Source organism: Zingiber officinale, chromosome 2B (genome assembly GCF_018446385.1).
Source record: "Zingiber officinale cultivar Zhangliang chromosome 2B, Zo_v1.1, whole genome shotgun sequence".
Lineage (NCBI taxonomy): Eukaryota > Viridiplantae > Streptophyta > Magnoliopsida > Zingiberales > Zingiberaceae > Zingiber > Zingiber officinale.
The window spans coordinates 116,892,941-116,914,634 of record NC_055989.1 but is presented as its reverse complement, the minus strand read 5'-3'; the positions used below and the strand labels follow the sequence as shown (position 1 = coordinate 116,914,634).

Genomic DNA, 21,694 nt, shown 5'->3' with positions numbered 1-21,694 from the left:
TGCCAAAGCCTAAATTGGCATTTCTAATTCCCTTGATTAATTTATGCCAGTCAAAATTAAGCATATCCTCAAATGTTGGCATATTTCATTTTTCACAAAAGTAGCACTTTTAAATTAAGGCCCGGATTGCCTTAAATTTCCTAAGAACATACCAAAATCCCAACTTGGTAGTTCTTATGAATTTCCCAATATGTGCCATTTAAGATTAAAATCAATTCTTCCACCATTAGGCACATTTTACTCTTTCAAGGAGTAAATAATACTTCCATTCCATTTTCAAAGGTTAACAAAACCTTGAAAATGCTCCTTGAGTGTCAATTTCCTCAAAGTTGGGTTAACTACCCTTCTAATCGGAGTTGACACTCTCTAACTCATTTATGGAGTAGAGAAAATGCTCCTAGGAACCCAACACCTATTGGTGCTCCTTGGATGCTCTAGGTACTCACTAGGGATAACTTCCCTAGATACCTTCCTAGTGACCTTGTTGGGCTTCTTAGAAGCCTTGGTCACATTTTCTAGGTCAACTCTAGGGATAGCCTCCCTTGTGACCTTGTTAGTGACTTTCTTAGACTTCTTAGAAGTCTTAGTCACTTTGGTTGCAAAGAGACTTCTAGGGATATCTTCCCTTGTATCTTTGACTTGACCTCTAGACTTAGGGTTTGTTCCATAGCTATATGGAACCCTATGATAACTAGGCACATCCCTTTTAGCTTTAGGTTTGTATCCCAAACCTCTATGGCCATTGGATGGCTTTTGTACCCCTAAATCTAGGTTATGCTCATTTTGCCCTTTTAGGATATTTTCCATCCTTTTTAGGGTCTTTTCCATTTTATCAAGTCTTGATCTCAAGACTTGATTTTCTATCATTAAATCCTTAGATTTTGATTTTTCATTACACCCATGAGCATTTTTGTTTTTGGGCTTGTATCTATTATCCTTAGTGTTCTTGCTCAAGTGTCCATCTACCTTCCTAACCTTAGGTTGGGTAGTTTTGGCATGTAGGGCCACATGCTTTTCCTTAAAGCCCTCATGCTTCCTATTCTTATGGTAGATTGCATTAAAATGATAAAAATTAGAACTATCATGCTTTTTACCATAATGTAAAGGGGTAGGCTCAATAAAAGATACCTTCTTCTTTACCTTGGAGGCTCCCCCTTGACTAGTGCCTCCTTGAGCCTTGACCACCTTCTTCCCCTTGGGGCATTGACTTCGGTAATGCCCCTTTTGATTGCAAGAAAAGCATATAATATGCTCCTTGCTCTTCTTTGTGTTGGGGATGATCTCCTTGGACTTCACCTTGCCCTTTTGTGCCACTTGGCCCTTCTTCTTGGCCAATTTAGGGCACTTGCTCTTGTAGTGCCCATGTTCCCTACACTCAAAGCATATAATATGATTTTTATTATTAATTGAAATATTTATACCTTTGCTTGTAGGGGTGGCATCTTTTCCTTTGGATCCGGAGGTAGAAGCTTCCTCTTGATCGGACCTTGATTCTCCTCCATTTGATTTTTCTTGACTTGTGGAGGTAGAATCTTCTTCCTCCTCTTTGTCTCTTGACCCGGATGTAGAAGCTTCTCCTTCTTCTTGATCCGGCGTCACCAAGGATTGCTCCCCCTCAATCCTAGAGGTGGAGGCTTCATCATCTTGAATATGAAACAAGGAGTATGCTCCCTCCTTGTTCCCTTCGTTGCATTCCCTTGAGGATGAAGCTTCTTGGATTTCCTCTTCTTCGGAGGTTGAGCATCTCTCAACCTCGGAGTCCTCCTCTTGGTCTTGCTCCAAAGAGTCACCCTCTCTGGATACTTCTTGCTCTTGTACAGTGGAGGGGATCTCTTCATGAAGCTTGGCCAATTTGCTCCATAATTCCTTTGCATCTTCAAATTCTCCAATTTTGCAAAGGATGGTGCTTGGCAATAAATTGACCAAAAGCTTGGTCACTTTGTCATTTGCATCGCACCTTCGGACTTGCTCCGAGCTCCATTTGCTTTTCTTGAGAAGCTTGCCCTTCGAGTTTGTTGGAGCTTCAAATCCTTCCATTAGAGCAAACCATTGCTCTATCTCCATCATAAGAAAGTTTTCGATTCTTGATTTCCAAAAATCGAAGCTCGTGGAAGTGTACGGTGGAGCCACCCTTGTGTCAAATCCAAGTCCATCTTGGAATTGCATCTTGAAGTTGAGCTTCTTGAAATCTTTGACTTTTGATGAATTTGCTTCAACTTCTTCACCCTCTAGCTATTCTTGTTATGCTTAACCCTTTCGGTGATGATTCCGGTGAAGAGCGGCCTTGCTCTGATACCACTTGTTAGGACCAAAAGTAGCTAGAGGGGTGAATAGCTCGTCGCGTTCGCTCGTTGCTCGACGTTGCTTGGCGTTGTTTGTTTCTTCAAGAATATGCAGCGGAAAATACAGAAACAAAACACTCAACGCTAACACTAGGATTTTACTTGGTATCCACCTCCAAAGGAGGTGACTAATCCAAGGATCCACACCACGCACACACCCTCCACTATGAATAACACTCCTTTATGGTAACTACCAAAGGCGGAGAAGCCTTACAACACTCTCAATACAAGAAGAAGAAAGGGAAATACAAGATAAGCAAAAGCTTACAAGATGTGCAGTAAAAACCCTAACCCTAACTTCTCTTCTTGTTGTTGATCCGCCTCTTGACTTGGAAAACCTCCAAGATCCTTCAAGAACTGGCGATCTTAGCTTCAAGAGCGCTGTGGAGGAGTTGGCGAGAGATCTGGAGTGAATCGGAGAAGCGATACCGAAGGAATCGTGCGCCTGCGGCCTTTATCGACGCCAACGGTCGGATCCCGATCGATTCGAATGTTCCCAATCGATCGGGGAGGCTTTGGATCGATCCACGGATCGATCCGGCGCGCTCCTCAGAGCGCGGATCGATCCATGGATCGATCGCGCGAAGCAGCCACGTCCCAATCGATCCACCGATCGATTGGGACATCTGGATCGATCCAGAGACTCTCTGTTCGCTAGGAAAGGCTTGGATCGATCCACTGATCGATCCAGTACTTGGTTTTTGCCCAAAACCAAGTCCCAAGCCTACCAAACCAACACCCGGTCAACCTTGACCTGTTGGTACACCATGCCTAGCATCTGGTCACTCCTTTGACCTGCTAGGACTTCCCACCAAGTGTCTGGTCAATCCCTTTGACCCACTTGGACTTTTCTATTCATGCCAAGTATCTGGTCACTCCCTTTGACCTACTTGGACTTCCATCAGATGTCTGATCATCCTTGATCCATCTGGATTTTCCCTTGCCTGGCTTCACTCACCAGGACTTTCACCTAGTTTCACTCACTAGGGTTTTCCATCTGCCTAGCTTCAATCAATTTCTTATTGTCAAACATCTAAACTCAAACCAAGACTCAGCTTGGTCAACCAGGTCAACCTTGACCTGAGGGATGTTGCACCAACAAAGCGAGCTCGGGCTCATTTATAGCTCGTTTTTGACTCGTTTTAGAACTCGTTTTTTGACTCATTTTAAAGCTCATTTTAAGGCTCATTTTAATTTTAAGGCTCGTTTTAAAGCTCATTTTTTTTACTCGTTTTGGAGTTCATTTTTTGGCTCGGTTTAAGGCTCGTTTTAAGACTCGTTTTTTTGGCTCGCGAGCCTATAAACAAACATGTTCGCGAGCTCACGAACCGAATATCCTTAAGCTCGAGCTCAGCTCGATAAAACTGTCGAGCTCGAAATCGAGCTCGAGCTCGGCTCGATAAGATAAACGAACGAACTCGAACGAGCTTTTTACCGAATCGAGCTCCGAATAACTCGCAACCCGTTTAATTCATTTACATCCCTAGTCATTGCACATGCCTTTAAGGCGGATCATCCCTTGAAGCATTCTTCCCTTACCCAAGTATTCCAAACGGCCAGGAATAGCTATATACCATGGGGCGAGGATAAAAACAATAAACCTGATGGTTTTATTTCCTTTCCCAAAGCTCCAATTCAATCGTAAACTGGTTTCTAAAAATTTCAACAGTCAACTTCCGGAATTCATAAGTAATTCCATACTTACCATAAAATCATCCAAGAATATTGGACTTGAAACCAAGTAGATTAGATCTAGTAGATTAAACTCAAGTGCAAGGGTAGATGGTCTTAATTGAGATGAAGCTCGGATGACAAACATCATGGATTGAGTGTGGAACCGAAGTGGCTTAGAACTCAAAGATGGTCATCATGCTTGAATGAAGACCGAAGGAAATGTAAGCAATATGTTGCACTTACAACGTTGTATTTTGGGGATGGTTTGATTGATTGTATAAAAATGATATCAAGTGTTTAGATAGAGTTGTTAGAAATCATCTTGAATGGTTGTATGGAGACCTAGAGGATTTGGGTAGTCTTTGGTTAATGTCTTATGATTCTAGGATAGTCCATGAGGTACAGAGGTAGTAAGGTCACCTAGAGAATAAAGAATCACAATTGACTCAAAAGGCATCACTTAATCAATAACATTGAAGCAACAAGACAGCAAGAGAAGTTAAAAAAAAAGCAGCCAGCTCGTAGGATCATATGTACATGTATCAATACCAAGAATAGTTCCACTAAAACCAATAGCTTGAAGCTGCTGCATTAGAAGGATTTCTTGCCTACACTGCTACTCTTGCAGAGCTTACACCACTTGCAAGTCTCCTGAAGCTGCAGAGACGACGTATACAAGCTAAAAGTGAGCTCGAAGTGTCACCAACCTCTGATTTGCAAAGAGGACAGAGGGCATTGATCTTCAGCCATTTATCTACACATTCCTTGTGAAAGAAGTGAGAACAAGGGAGTTCCCGAAGCTCGTCATTGCTCGTGTACTTCGCCAAGCAAATGCAACAATCCTGATGAAGTAATTCATCACCAACTAAATAACACTAGTGACAAGACTGTAAGCATGGTTTTTAAGATTTTAAAGCAATATGGCCCAAGTAAATGAATAATGCAAGAAATTAAAGTAACGAAACATTAAATAATTATTCTTATTGTAGACAGATTACTATTATTTGGCCAGAAGTGGGTTTTGATCAAATCCTTGGTGTGGTTCACAAATTGGCTGTCATGTCACACAAGAATGTGTTTACTGCAGCTAGATCCATGACAAGCAGCAAGTGATCAAAAACTAAATGAAAACTCATGCGCCCGCTTTAAGTAATGCTATACACAACTCTTCAAATCAACAAACATTAATGGAGTTTTCCAAAGCACTTTCAATCACAACTTCTGGTTTCGGCATAAAATCTAAGGCTCAGAGTTTGATATAGAACCCACCGAAACAGGATTGTAGCCAAAAGCCAGATCATGTCAAACAACCAGATTAACTGACCATTGAATCATGATTAACATTAAACCCAACTGAAACAAATACGACCCAACTCACTTACAAATTGAATTTCAATCTTATCTCAAATAAACACACTGTCTAATCTTGAAAACAACTTCAAAATTGAAAAGTTGTAGCCAAAACTGAAAAATTACATCTCTAATTTTTCATATCAGTATTCATTATGCCTCAGGCCCATTGGGTAACAGGATGGTTCATTTCTTGATCCCAGTCAAGCAGAGGGTGGGTCTACTTTGCAATACTAATTATAGATGAGGAAATAACACTAAATTTTGTAGCAACATGATGCTCGGTAATGTCAGAACAAAAACGAACAAGCAGAAAACTAACGAGTGATATTCACCACCCTCTAGCGCATCTTTCCGATCCGTCAAGAGGCTTTCATCAATATCTTACATTTTGTGATATAGCATGTTTAAAATTCTTTTTATATCTTTAATCATTTTTTATATATGTCAAATAAGGAGAGAATGTAAAGTTTAAGTTAAAACCTTCCACATTGGTGTAGAAGAATCCATATAGTCACCCCACCTAGTGGGATAAGGCTTGGTTATTATATTAATTTAAATGGATCGCCAAATGTTAAAAAAGGATATAGTTCTTGCAAACATGCCTCAGCTAGTCGAGTATGACTAAGTGGTTCTGATTTTGATGTGTTTAGCAAAGGGATTGATTTAGGTTAACTTTGTATTTTGCAAGTGCAGAAAACTTGACATATAAAGTCTAAATAGATAAAGGTTGGCCAGAGATAGATGAAGAAGTTCAACTAGAGTTGGCAGACAAGGAGTCTAGAAAGATGTAAGTTAAAACCAATAAGAGTGATAGGTTGCTTGAACCAGGTAAGTGTCGATGAGAAAAACCCAGAAGCTGGAGGCCAAACTTGAAAAGCCTCTTAAACAAATGAGGAAGTCCCAAATTTGAGCCCTCTTGGCAAAAGAAGACCCCAAGAGAGGCCTCTTAGCAAGTGGATCAAGTCCCTAAGGCAAGACTCCTAGTAGATGGAAGAAGATTTAAAGATAAGGTCTCTCAACATATGAGATGTCAGAAATTATGAGTGAATTCTATTTTGGATTTTGGTTAGAGTTTTATCTAGGCATGAAATTAATTAATAAAGAGGTGTTTTTAGATCGTTATTGATAATTATTAAATGTTAAATTCAATCAACTGCATAGATGATTTAAGACATTTTGCTCGCAAATGGAAAGGTGTGTTTAGAATCGAGTAACTAAAAATGAATTCAGTCGACCGGAAAAGTTGAGTTAACTTTTGTCTTTATTATTTATTTATACTCTCTTCTCCTTTGGGCTTAAGATCTTCCCTTTAAGCTCTAGTTTTTTTCATATTTTCTTTGTTTTTATCTTTATTATAAAAGAAAAATTACGCAAGGTTTCTTTGTCTCTAGTAAAAAAGCAAAGATAATGGGATTTTTGAAACATGACTCACCTTATGAATCAATAAGCCATGACTTAGATTAATAATATCAATTAACTCCTAGTTATAGTAGAGATAATGGGATTTTTCTCTCTATATATCTCATGATGGATAAAGAAGGGAAAAGAATAATTCAAAAAAAATAAGGGATAAAAGAAAAAAAATGGGAAATTAATAGGGAAAAATAAATGCCTATTCAAAAATAAAAATTTCAACCTCTAAAATAAAAAATAAAATAAAATAAAATCACGAAGGTAGTCGCAAGGGTCGCGACACCCTTTGCGACCTTGCAAGGCCGTTGCATCCTCACGATGCTAGTCGACAAGCAGAACAGTAAATTCCGCTCGTACCGACCGAGCACGGAATTTAAATTGTTGATTAATAGTTAGTCCATTCTTAGTTCACAATAACTAAGCTTTTATTCCAATAAATGGAATAGATTATATGAATCCTTTTATATCATTAGGTTCAATCTCTTATCATATTCTCATCTATATTTAAATAAATTTTATCATATTTTATCATTACTAAACAAGTCTTCTTTGATGTCTCTTTTCCTCGATTAATGTGTATTTCTTATGATCTCACATCGTTTAATTGGAACAGTTATTGGTCGCTTAAGTACATACACATACCATCTTAAACGCATTTCTTGAAGTTTTCTCTCAATAGGTGCAACCCTGACTTTCTCTCTAATATTCTTTATTCTTATCTTATTCATCTTCATATATCCACACATCCAGCTTAATATCTTCATCTTTATCTTTGTGACTCTCATCTGCTCATGTCCTCGTCTCATAATCCAATATTCATCTCCATATATAATAGCAGGTCTAACTGCTATTATGTAAAACTTTAAACTTTAGAAATACCTTATGATCACAAAGAACATATAGCATTCTCCTCCATTTCAACCATCCTACTTGTGTCACATGTAAAACATCTCTATCAACCCCTCCCTTTTTTTTTGCAAAAAAGTTCTTACATATTTAAAATTTTCAGTGACGAGTTAGCTCGTCATCTCTTATCTTAATAATGATTTTACTATGTCTACTACCACTAAACCTAAATTCTATACATTATATTTTTCTCTACAAAACCTAAAACCTTTAAGTTCTAATATCTCAAGCAAAAGTCAAGCTTAACATTTACTCTTTCACATATCCCATCAATCAAAATAAGGCCTTCTACAAACAACATTCACTATAGTAAATCCTTAATCTAACCTTATTTTTATAGAAAATCTTCGATTAATCTGCTTGGAGTTTTCATTCTTGTTGTTACATTAACAAACATATCTTTAATCCACATAATTTCTCTCAGGACTTTATCATAAACTTTTTCTAAGTCAATAAATATCATATATAAATCTTGTTTCTTTTACTAATACTTTTTAATCAATTATATAAAAAATATATATATCTTCTATCGTCGACCTTCAAGGAATGAATGTAAATTAATTTTCGATCACTTTGGCCTCCTTCTTTAATCTTTTTTTAATCACTCTTTCTCAAAGTTTCATGGTATGACTCATTAGCTTAATACCCATATAATTTGCACAATTTTATACATCTTCTTTATTTTTATACGGAAGTCTAAAGTACTTACCTTATTTAGACTTTTTTTTTCGTTTTCAATATTAGGTTGAATAACTTCATATGTCATTCAATACCCTACTTTCTAAGCACGTTGATACCTCTATTGGAATATCATTCAGTCCAACCGCTTTTCCATTTTTCATCCCATTTAATACATTTATATTTTCTAATAAAAATTTAAATTTCTATACTCTTCTAATCTACTTAAATTCCCTAAACTACATTGGTCACATAAACCTTCATAAAAAAGTATTAAATTCATCTCTAACATAGTTTATTTGGGTAAGATTCCTTGTTTTCCCCTCTCTCATTTTAAATATCCTATAAATGTCTCTTTCCTCTTTATATCAATACAAGTATTTAGAAGTTTTATTTTTAGCTTCACTCACTATTTTCTTAACCTCTTTCTTAGCTACTACATACTTTTAAAAAAAAAATTGTTTTTACAAGTGTTTAGTAACCTATAGGTTTTTTTTTTCCTTTTATTTTCTCTTGAACTTTCTCATTCCACTACTAAGATTTTTTATTTGAAGGTGTCCGTCCTCTTGACTTATCAAGTATACTCTCAACCACTGTTTTCAAATATAACGTCATCTTATCCCATGTCGTACTCAAGTCGTCATGTATTTCTCCTAACAGTGGTTCTCCTACCCTCTTAAAGATACTTCGCTTTCCATTGATTAATTTCACCACTTGATCATAGGAGCTATACATATTTTTCTTCTAGTAATACTATACTTAAAGTGGAAGGGGAGTCTTGGCGCAACGGTAAAGTTGTTGTTTTGTGACCAAAAGGTCACGGGTTCGAATCCTAGAAACAGCCTCTTGCAAAAAGAAGGGTAAGGCTGCGTACAATGGATCCTTCCCCGGGACCCCGCATAGCGGGAGCTTCGTGCACCAGGTTGTCCTTTTTTTTTAATATTATACTTAAAGTGCATATCTAAGCTCACTAACCTATATTAGATGGTTAAATTTTCTGTAGGGATGACCTTACAATCTTTAAAAAAAAAATTTGTACTTCTTTCTAGCCATAAGGAAGTTAATTTGTGACTTATTATTCTCACTTTTAAACATAATTAAGTGTTCTTCTTGAAAAACTTATTAGTTATTATAAGTTAATATGCTGTGAAATTCAACATAGTTTTTCCTTCTTATTTCTTATTCCAAAACCATAGCCCCATGCACTCTATTATATTCCTCACTCCTTACTCATATATATTCATTTAGAACTCCTCATATTAAAATCATCTTGTTTGTCAAAATTTTTATATTATCTCATCTAGATCTTCCCAAAACCTATGTTTGATATTTTTATCTAATTTTACTTGAGGTGCAATATGTTAACTACATTAACAGTTTCTTTCACCGCCACTATCTTGAAAGTTATAAATTACTCCTACCACTTTGTCATTTAATCCTTTAATGAACTATACAGCAATACCTATTCAATTTCTCATTGAACTCTTTCCTACGTACCATAACTTAAATCCTAACTTTTCTATCATCTTTGTCTTCACCTCTACCCATTTTGTCTCTTGTAAACATAATATTAATTCTTCTCCTAATTATCGTATTTACCACCTGCATTGCTTTACCGATAAGTATTCTTATGTTCTATGTTTTAAATCTAAGATAATTAGTATTCATATAATGTTTGTTCATATCCAATATCCAAGTTTTGATTGAGATACAGCGACTCTTGGCAATGCATTCCTCCTAGGAAATAACCTAGCATTAGCTTGATCATTTAATGGATTCATACATAATATTTACCTATGTTTTAATGTTGGATGGTAACTACTCTTAGTTGACACATTTTCCAAATTTTGTTGTGGTTAATCATTAATCATTTTTTTAACCGACCCCACCTAGTGGGATAAGGCTTGATTATTGTTGTTGTTAATCATTTTTTAAATTGCATTGTTGTGAAACTAGTTTTTAAATATTCTTTAAAATGTTAGAAAATTCCACTTTTATAGAAAATCTAAAGGACCCTTCAAGTGGGAACATTGCAGCATATTTTTAAATACTTGATACTAAAATAAATGGAAGACACCATTAGATTTTAAACACTTTAGTATCATTTTTCTAAGAAACTGAGATAACAATGAGTTGAGTGGCACTATGCATTGAATTTAGTTGAAAGTTCATAAAAAGGGCTTTTTAAGCTGATTTTCAGCTGAACCATATTTCAGACCTGCCAAATCTGAATATTTTTCATTTCTAGAATATTGTTGGTATAAAAAAACTATTTGTATGGAAAGAAGCACAAAATTAGGGGAGGGATAACTTGCATCCCCTCAAGGTAAATTAACAATTGATTTCTAATAAGTTAGATGTATTGGGTTTCGATATTTGATAATATATTATGTCGGGTCAAGATTCACTAAGGGTGGATCCAAACAAGTCAAGGTTGATCACATGTTTAGAAGTAAGATGGTGAAAAATACAAGCAGGTCAAGGTTGATCGGATGCTTAGTAGTTTGGTGAGAAGTCATGACAGGAATAAAGACCTAGGCAAATGAGAAGTTCAGCCAAGTCAAGGTTGACCGAATGACTGGCAAAAGGAAAGTCGAAGCAGGTCAAAGGTGATCGGATACTTGACAAGAGAAAAGACCAGGCAGGTTAAGATTGACCGGATGTCTGGCATAGGGAAGTGCAGGTTAAGGGTGTCGGATGCTTGGCAAGGGAAAAGTCCAGGCAAGTCAAGGGTGATCAAATGCTTAGCAAAGGACAAACCCTAGGAAAGTGAACTCTAAATAGTGACAACTAATAGAAGAGTAAAGTCTAAGCAAGAGGTAAGTAAGCTAGTAGGTCAGGTGCACTAAGGCTCGGTTGTTTGTATGTGATTGTATGCTTGTCTTGCACGAAGCTAGAGCTAGAAGCAAGACTGGAAAGTTTGGTCTACCAGAAGAACGGTCTAGTCAATCAGATAGGTCTGGATGATCATACTTGGATTCAGGGCTTGTTTGATGACCGAAAGTTCCAATAGAGACCGATAAATAATCCAACCGAAAAACCTGATAACATAGAAGTCGCAAGGCTCGATCTTCAGATGAGGTTTAACCAAGGTTTGGTCAACCGAAAAAGATTTTTAGGTCGCCCGGAGAAGGGAGATCCGACTATAAAAGGGAGACGAAGGATCAAGATTCAAAACTCAATTCTCATTCAATCCTCCTGCATTGTGCTTGAAAAAGGTCTTCAACATTTTGTTTGTGTGACTAAGGAAGCGCTAGGAGAAGTGTCGCGACACTTAGGACTTCTGAACCGCATCAAAACTCTTTGTTTGTATTATATTATATATGTGCATTATTTTATCTTACTCGTGCTTGTAATTGGTTGAACTTTTAGGAGGTTTAAGGTAGAAGGTTTCTGAAAAGGAGAACGAATAGTGGATTCACGTTGAGTACATAGGCCTTGGAGTAGCACCTTAGGGGTGGAAACCAAGTAAATCCTCCGTGTCATTTTTGTTCTTTCTTATTGTTGTTTTTATTTTAGTATTCCATTGCATAGAGTAACTCTAACAAACAAGAACGAACAAGCGAGAAAAGTAACGAGTGTTATTCACCACCCTCTAGCACATCATTACGATCCTTCAAGAGGCTCTCATCAATATCATACATTTTGTGATATAGCAAGTTTAAACTTCTTTTTATATCTTTAATCATTTTTTATATATGTCAAAGATTGAGAGAATGTAAAGTTTAAGCTAAAACCTTTCACATTGGCGTAGACAAATCCATATAGCCGACCCCGCCTAGTGGGATAAGGCTTGGTTGTTGTTATATTAATTTAAATAGATCGCCAAATGTTAAAAAGGATATAGTTCTTGCAATCATGCCTCAACTAGTTGAGTATGACTAAGCGGTTTTGATTTTGATGTGTTTAGCAAAGGGATTAATTTAGGTTAACTTTGTATTTTGCAAGTGCAGAAAACTTGACATATACAGTCTAAATAGATAAAGGTTAGCCCGAGATAGATGAAGAAGTTCAATTAGAGTTGGCAGACAAGAGTCTAGATTAGATATAAGTTAAGGTTGACTAGATATTTGATTATGGAGAAAACCAATAAGAGATGATAAGTTGCTCAAACAAGGTAAGTGTCGACGAGAAAACCCCAGAAGATGGAGGCCAAAGTGCAAAAGCCTCTTAGCAAATGAGGAAGTCTCAAATTTGAGGCCTCTTGACAAAAGAAGACCCAGGCGAGGCCTCATAGAAAGTGGATTAAGTCCCTAAGGCGAGACTCCTAGTCGATGGAAGAAGATTTAAAGATAAGGTTTCTCAACATATGAGATGTGAGAAATTACGAGTGAATTCTAATTTTGGCTTTGGGTTAGAGTTTTATCTAGGCATGAAATAAACTAATAAAGAGGTGTTTTTAGATCATTATTGATAATTATTAAATGTTAAATTCAGTCAACTGCATAGATGACTAGACATTTTGTTCGCAAATGGAAAGGTGTGTTTACAGTTGAGTAACTAAAATGAATTCAATCGACTGGAAAAGTTGAGTTAACTTTTGTCTTTATTATTTATTTAACCTCTCTTCTTCTTTGGGCTTAAAGTCTTCCCTTTAAGCTCTGATTTTTGTCATATAAGCTTTTCTTTGTTTTTTCTTTATTATAAAAAAAAATTATGCAAGGTTTCTTTGTCTCTAGTAAAAATCAAAGATAATGGGATTTTTGAAACGTGACTCACCTTATGAATCAATAAGCCATGGACGGGGACCTATGGGTTCCAAACCACATTTAACCATTTTGTTAGCATTAAAAAGGGGATCTATTGTATGCAGCCTACAGGAGTTTGTTTTCGAGACTCGAACCCATGACCTTCAAGTCATGGCAACAACTTTACCATTGCATCAAGGCTCCCCTTCAACCCTTTTGTTAGTATTACTCTATTATATTTATTATTCTAATACATAATTTAACTCGTATATTTAAACTTTGCACTCAAATTATTTTTTAAATTTCAGATTTTCATCTATTCACTCCCTTCTACAAGACCTGACCCTCGGGGAGTCAAAAACTTCATCAAAATGTGATATATACAGATATATAGAGATCATAGCCTTTAATTTTCGAAGGGGCAACCTGCCCAAAATCACATTGTAAGTTGAAGGTAAATAAACTATTAGGAGCTACACTTAATTGGTTCGAAAGTAAGCTTCCTCACCTATGATTACTCACAGGGCGATTAACCCTAGTGCTTGTTAGCATTTCTAATGAAGTTGGTAAGGCTTGCACTCTCTCTATCAATATCTATTTTAGTGTAAGTCATCTTCACAAACATATCATAGCAAAGCACTTTGGCTGAGTTGTTAGTGTCCACAAGTATTCTTTTCACTAAGTAGTTAGAAGTATGGAACCTAACCACAAGTGTATCTTAATGATCCTCCACCTGACTGATTTGTAGTATTCATTTGAGAAAGTAAGTTCCCATTATTCAGGTGTTGTGCTTAAGGAGAAGCAAGTCAAACTAACTTCTCTACAACTCCTCTTTCCTGTGCTTAAGGAAACCATAAACATACTAATCTCTTGTCTTTGATTTCCTTCAAAGATTTTTAATAATTGGTGGTTAGCTAGACACCTTAGGTTCTTTCTATGTCAAGGGGCCTTTCTAATGTTTCGAGGTTCCTTGAGTTTCTGAGATCACGCCTTTATATTCTTGGACTTCACTATAACATCTGTTGTAGTATATCATCCAACCTTTTCTAACATTTTAGCAGTCACATGATTAACTCTAATATAGTGAGTGAAGGAATAGGGATGATGTAAGGAAAATTTTAAGGTCATCATTAGCACCTCAAAATTTAAATCTATTTATCGAGCTACATAAATGAATCTCCTAATGAATCTTGTTAGTGATTCATCACTGCCTTGTTTCAGTGACATCAAGTTGTCAACCCTTTGGAATATTCACCAATTACCAATGAAGTAGGCTTTGAACCTTCAATTCAATTCATTGAAGTTGGCAATTTGTCCCATAGGCAAGCACGTGAACCCCTTATAGACCACTCCCTATAACATAGTCAAAAAACTAAACACATTTGCCATTCTATATAGGGATCCTATAAGCATCCACATGTTCAAAAGGGTCAATTCTTCCATCATATATGTCCATGTTCAGGACCTCAAAAATATTTGGTACCGGCTCTTCTTGGATGTTCCAAACAAATGGTGTTCATTCAACTCTTGCTCTAATGCTTTGGTTTAGCTTTCCCCCAGTGCGTTACTTCATAAGGTCATCTAACCCTCCCCTTCGGAGAGAACTTCAACCCCTTGGGGACTTCTAACTCCTCCTCCAATTCATAATTCACCGAGTTCTCTAGAGCACTATCTCTACAGTTTAAAATTCTCTTTCCAACATGTCAATCACAAGGCAAAGTGAAGTTCATCAACTCCCAACTTATCATAGCTGATGGTTATAAACTCTTTTGAGGCCATCAGACCAAAGTCAAAAATCCACATCTGTAGCTGTGGGATTATGGAGGTTGGATCCATTCCCCTATTAAACTTTGAGGGATTATGGAGGTTGGGTTTACTCCCCATTAAACTAAGGTGTCACTCAATGGGTTCCCTAAGGGAACCAATGTGACCTTAAACTCAAACGCTCCCCATTGGGATTCCTACCCTACGTGCCCCCTCCCTAGCAATCATCTATTAAAGTTGAGACACTTAAATAATATAGACTATTTAATGACATAGTTAAAGCAAGTCTTCTATAGTCATCCAATTACATAATCAAAGCAAGTGTTCTGTAAGGTCACGCTCGAAGAAATCAATCAAGTTGCCAAGCTAAAATGAGAGAAAAGGACAGCAAATAAGTGAAGGGCTAAGATGGAGAGTCTATCGAGATGGACTGTGAGGTAGGCAATTGACGTGGGCCACTAAGGTGGGAATTGATGTAGGCTACAAAGTTGGGATTATTCACAATGGAGCTTCTCCCTTTCACCCATTCTCTCGACTGCCACTATTCAAGGCAATGCTTTTCCATTTTTGCCCTCAAAGGTGTATTTACAGGATTTGAGATTTGTTTTCACACTGGCACGTATTGCCACATGCCCTAGGCCTGACATCATTTAGGTTGCCTCTTGTCTCTGGGTTGATGTTACACTGCCATGATCAGTAATGTGGCAAGGTATTATGGAGGTTTCTGGTGGCATTGGTTTGATTAAAATAACACAGTGGCCACAACAGTAGGTAGTGGGGTTTAATTACCTTGTGCCAATGACATTAAAATTTCTACTCCATAAGACAGTGGACTCATTGAGTTGCTATCATCACTCAACCCATTAAAATTTCTTTTTATCCAATGACAAAGTATTTCTCTTACCATATATTGGGTGTATGCTTTGGCTAAAGCATGATTTAAAAAGTCAATATTACAATTTTCATATATGTTATTTTAACGGTAAAGATATTTCCCAATTTATGGGTATGTGAATCATAGTTTCAAATTTCGAGTTGTATCTGAATTTCAGTCCTGGACTAAAATGATATGGTTTTGGTACTGTATCATGTCATGTCGATATGGTTTCAATAATTTTTAAATATAAAATATATTAACTAAAAATACAAAATTTAATCTAAATATTAAAAAAATAAAAATATTTTTAAAAATTATATAAAACAAGAGGATCACAGTGCCCCCACGACCACCTTAGCGTGCTCACAAGGGTGTCGCGCGAGGCTCCGTGAGGTTGCGGATCCTCCACGGAGGCACCGCGATCCTCGCAGTAGCCTTCGCGACCACAACCCACGACGACATGTGGTGCCAGTGTTGGGCGGCGGGCAAAATGACAAATTTTGCCCGTTTCGAGCTGCACAACACGAAATTTTAAACCTTGAGTGTCTACATTTGTTTAAAGTTGGTGATTCTAATAATAAGTACTCTCTCGTGTCATTGAATTTGATGAGATCAAGCACAACACAACCTTGTACATAAATAATCTAATTCTCTCCTTAGGTCCATTAAGAGGCACAACTTTCTAATTCAGATAGTTAACATTAAGCCAAACCAACTCCTAATTTCTTATGAAAACACCACTAAAGTTAAAGTAGAGTCAATTTCATTGCTTACACTACATTATAGTGATTGATTGTGCTTAAGTCATAGGTAATACACATTAATGTCCCAATATAGCTATCTAGCTATCTGATTAATTGTACTTAAGCTAGAGATCAATCAATTTGATTTTGTTTCAATTTTATACTATAAAAGGCAGCCCCATGCACGAAGCTCCCGCCAATGCTAGGGGAAGGGTTGGACCACATTGACTTACCTTGTACTTTTGCAAGAGGTTGTTTTCGCGACTCAAACTCGTAACCTCAAGATCACATGGCAATAACTTTACCATTGCCTCCACTTCCATTTTTGTACTATAAACAAATACAAAATGTCTTACTAGAAAATCTAATATGTTATATATATAAAGATTTTTCATTAATTGAGAAATTTTTTGGCATGACACATAGATGTAAAAGGAAACAATGGCCCAAGCTAATCCTAGTTCACCTAAGTAAAAAAGTAAAAAAGTAAAAAAGTAAAAAAGTAAAAAAAAAAATCCCAAGCTTTGACAGGGGTATAAAAAGGAAAAAGGTGTTGGACAAGTCACCCACCATATTAGCAGCAAACTTTCTTTCCCTTAGGAACCACATTATTTAGAGAAATATGCACAAGTAATAACTTAAAATGCCAGAAACAATCTGTAGTTGGGTAGCATAAAAGGCATCACATTTGTGAGGAAACGAATGACTCACATCATCTGTAGAAGTTATCCGCTCATCAGCAGCAGGACTCAAAATCCCACCCTGACATAGATATTCTGGATTGCGAGTATCTGTTCTTCTCTTTGACTTGAACTTGAAGGTTGGAAGTGAATTAATGACATCAGATGTTGCCCCCCTTGTTGGATACCAATCATCTCTAATGCCCAAAACAGATATTATACATGGAAAAACACAGCAGAGAGTCGTGAACCGGACAAATGGGATAGCATAGCCAATACAGCTAAGTGCAAGGAATACTATACATAACCTAGAGTCAAAAGAAATACTTCAGATGAACCTGCATAAGCATATCTAATAAGAATTAGAAACATATATCTACCTGTACAAATTGGGAGCACTGTATTCAGAGGAGTTCTCACTAAAAATCCACACGTTACCGACAACAAACCATACAGCAAAGAAGCAATCCACACCCATCTTGAAATGGTCAATAAATGTATTAAACCTGTGACAAAAGAAGAATTCATGGAAAAAATGTTTAATTGGTTATAAGCATATGGTATCCTTAAATATTACTGGGAATTCTCAATATCCCATTCGATGAAAAAACAATAATATTATCAAATGGTAAGGTTAGTGTAGAACCACAAGTACATTCCTTGGTATAAGATCCAATGTTATAAATATTGAACTTATTTCTATGATAGCTAGCACAGAAAAGGTTCATGGTTGGTTACAAATCTCAAAAACAATAAAAGCATATCGAAATGGAGAGAAAATAGTAGATTCATTGACTCCATCATTCAGAGCTTTTCAATATAACATGCCAATATACTTCAAAAAGTGTTTGTTTCAATATATTTCACTTTGCAAAGTACAAGAAATAGGCATTGCTCTATGCTACTAGTTGTCATAGATGCGCTATACAAAATAACTTTTAAGAAGCCATGTAGACTATATGAGGACAGGAAAAAGGATCCTTATCCCAAACTAAGTTTTAAAAATAATAATAATAATAATTCAACAAAGTGAAATCAAGACCTTTGTCTCTATCAAATAGGTATTGCCGAAGCTTCCTTGCACTCAACACAATGGTTTCATCTGTAAATAATATCTGAATGAAGTTGAAACAAATTGGGTTCATATATATTCTGTTTTGAATAAAACGAAGTAACCTCAAAAGGTTTGTCTTAACTTTATTCTTGAGTATGAAATGCAAAAACTATTCATAATAATCTCACATCTATTTCAATGACCAATCTAATCAGTACAAAGACTTAAATGCATAATCTAAATGCTGAATAAGTTGGGAAGATACGGCAAGATGTGATAATGATGGCGAACCTCAAAAATAGAAGATGAGAGGCCCTACCACTGTGCATTTTCTTTTAAGGTAAGTATAATGTAACCTACTCCAAACTAAGTAAGCCTTGCTGTTTGTCAAAAATTTAATTATAAACCCCATGGATCATCATCTCCCTAACTTCCCAATGCAGACTGCCTTGTGAGATTTTCCTTGTACTGGCCCCATAAGGCTAGCACATTAATCAAAATTCAATTTCCAGAAAACCAAATGAGTATAAAAAGTGATCTTGAAACTCAACTGTGCCTACTACTTTTCTCATTATCCTTTTAAGAAATTTGTGCGAAGCTTGTCTAATGATCGTATGATTGCATCAGCTCGATAGCATAGAATGACCAAGGTCTAACATTAAATGTGAGGCATTTTAAAATTCTGAAACCACAGGCTTTCTAGAAACTAATCATATTCTGAATGGATTAAAAGGAAACAACACCAGATAAACCTATCTTCAGCATTTTCAGTCATGAGTCACCACTTGAAAACGGGTGGTTTGCATTCCAGTCACTCGTAGGACTGGTTTAACTACTATGAATTTTCTTCCATGGATGGTACTCTATAGTTCATATCAAGTCATAAATTTTGGCAATGCACTCATGAATACAACTGATATTTATGCACACACTAAGAAGCATTTATTAAGCTATGGCGAGATCATGACAGAAAATAGACGATAATGAAATGAGGAAAAACAATCCTTTTATTTCTACATAGCACGCTACCTTGTGCCAACAACAGCCAAGTTTTGTCTAAACTGAAAGACAGCAGCAAAACTCTGCCCATGATCTTCTATAGCCTGTGGAAAAGACATGGTCATGTATGAAATAGACTCAGGAATGTTGATAGAAGATGAGTTCTGCTGGTGAAGTTCTGATTCTTGTTGTGAAGAATGATTGTTATGATAAATAAAGTGCCAACAAAGATGAGGGAGAGTAGCAGAGCAACCAATAGCATATCCAATCAGCCATGCAAATAATGGAGATTGTGGATGCTCATGTCCCGATAAAGAGAGAACAGTTATAGCTGCAATGATTTGGCCCATGTTGAGAACAAGCTGAAACAAAATCCAGAAACCAGAATTTAGAAGGCTTCTACGGGGACTACGAGCATAACTACCACCAGCTCCAGCTACAGAAGAATTAACAGAATTAGATGTGAAGGGTGTTTGTGTCCTTGTTGAAAGCTCATCATCAGAATGGAATCCATCTGAGTTGTCAGAGTCATCATCATCATAAGTTGATGAGGATGCAACATTACCCCAAGACATGTGTACAATGTGACATTCTTTCTTAAGCTCTCTTTCCATAAGCAGATAGCAACCATCAGTTTGATCTTGAGTTAATTTCAGAAAAGAAAGCCCCCATCTGTTCCACTGTGTAATTTATTGAAGCGGCTTGCAGCAAATGATGACTTCCAGAATAGTTGTCATGAATAAAGGGTCATCCTTCCCACACTGTCTAATTTATTGAAGCAGCTTGCAGCAAATGATGACTTCTAGAACAGTTGTCATGAATAAAGGGTCATCCTTCGCAGCAGCTATAAACAACTGACACGTTCCTATTTTGGAAGGGAAAACAGTTAGCTTCATACTTTGATAACTAAACCAACAAGAAATTGCATTGAGTGACCTTCCCTACTCAAACTGTTGAAGAGATACCAGCAAGAGAAATGTAAGCAAATATATCTCATCATGAACAAAACAAAGCTTATAATTCTCGCACAAACAAAAGACAGATGATTGTGGAATGACACTGTAAATATGAAGTAAAAGCCAAGGATGACAATTTGAATCTGTAACCGTGCTATGAATTCAACAATGTTGAATGCAAATTTCTTCGGTGATGAACAAGCTCAATCAAAAACTTGAGTGGTACCAATGAATTGTTTTCCTTTTTTGCAGATAGGTAAAGGCTGAAGACTGCAATGGTCTGCCGACGGTGGAAGTACTGAAATCTAATCAGCAAAGGCCACCGGCAGCAATTCCATCACTACTCTTCACCACGAGGCCAAAGATTCTAGGAGAGTAAAATACCTCAAACGTAGAGAATTAGACAGGAGTTGGCTCTTCAGCGTCTGTGGAAATGACCCAATTACAGCAACAAACGTAGGGGGGGAAATGAAAAGAGAAGCTCACCACCACCATGAAAGCAGGGGCGAGGGAGAGGGCAAGGGCGAGGGAGAGGGCAAGGGCGAGGGTGATGCTCCTCCGCCAGAAGCCAAAAATTGAAAAGAATTGTCACTTCAAGATTTCTGCCCTTACCAATGCAAGTTTTTCAGTTCTTGCCCCTTCCCCTCCATCGAAGACTCACCGACAGTGGGCGGCTCTTAGTCACGTGGACATCTTTTCCGGGGGACAACCGAATGCGTGTAGCAATCTGACGATGGAGTCCAGCTAACTATCCGAGGAATGGCTTAACATTTGAGTTTTGTGGGGCTTAAAATAATTAATTAATTAATTAATTAATTAGATATCAAATAGAGGTTAATTGCTGAACAAATATATATATATATATATATATATATATATATATATATATATATATATATATATATATATATATATATATAATATGTTATGAATATTCATATGTGGAATTGTCCGGACTGAATTCGGGCACCTCGATTCTTTTAGTAATTTTATTATTTTGAAATATATTATATATATTAAAGATTTAAAATTTTAGAATTTAGAAGTTAGGTTATAACGAATTTGAGTCAATAAGATTTTTCTTTTAGAATTCAGATTTCCCTCTTGAGTTATAGTATTTCAAATTAAAAATTTTAAATATTCACGGGGTATATTATATGTATTTAGGGTTTAAGATTTTAAAATTTAAGGGTTGAATTATAATATTTTAAGCTAATAACATTTTCCTCTAAGTTCCTTCACTTTGGAGATATAGTGTTTAGATAAATAATTTTATGTGCTCACGGGGTATATTATATATATTTAGAATATTTTAGATTTAAGATTTAAGATTTTTTTTATTTTTTATTTTTTAATATTTTTTTTAAAAAAGAATCAAGGTGCCTCGACCCAACATTTAAAAAAAAAATAAAAAACGAATCAAGACGCCTGGATTAATTTCAGGTGGCCAAAAAATATATTGCGATATATATATATATATATATATATATATATATATATATATATATATATATATATATATATATATATATATATATAATTTTAAATCGAAAACAAATTTAGATGT

At 36.2% G+C, this 21,694-nt stretch overlaps 1 protein-coding gene across 3 annotated transcripts; it reads right to left on the bottom strand.

The window, feature by feature from the left end:
* Positions 1–4,457: 4,457 nt before the first annotated feature.
* LOC122046893 (E3 ubiquitin-protein ligase At1g63170-like) lies at positions 4,458–20,875 on the bottom strand. 3 transcript variants are annotated; one of them, XM_042607835.1, is made up of 5 exons: positions 20,512–20,875; positions 19,202–20,036; positions 17,499–17,624; positions 17,150–17,426; positions 4,458–4,861 (listed from the first exon to the last, which is right to left on the bottom strand). In XM_042607835.1, the coding sequence occupies exons 2-5, from the start codon at positions 19,783–19,785 to the stop codon at positions 4,625–4,627; spliced, it is 1,224 nt and encodes a 407-aa protein (XP_042463769.1). In that variant the 5' UTR covers positions 19,786–20,036; positions 20,512–20,875; the 3' UTR covers positions 4,458–4,624. The 3 variants fall into 3 exon arrangements, with proteins under 3 accessions (XP_042463769.1, XP_042463770.1, XP_042463771.1); XM_042607836.1 differs by having other exon boundaries at positions 20,614–20,875; XM_042607837.1 differs by having other exon boundaries at positions 4,458–4,858; positions 20,512–20,874.
* Between the last annotated feature and the right edge of the window lie 819 nt (positions 20,876–21,694).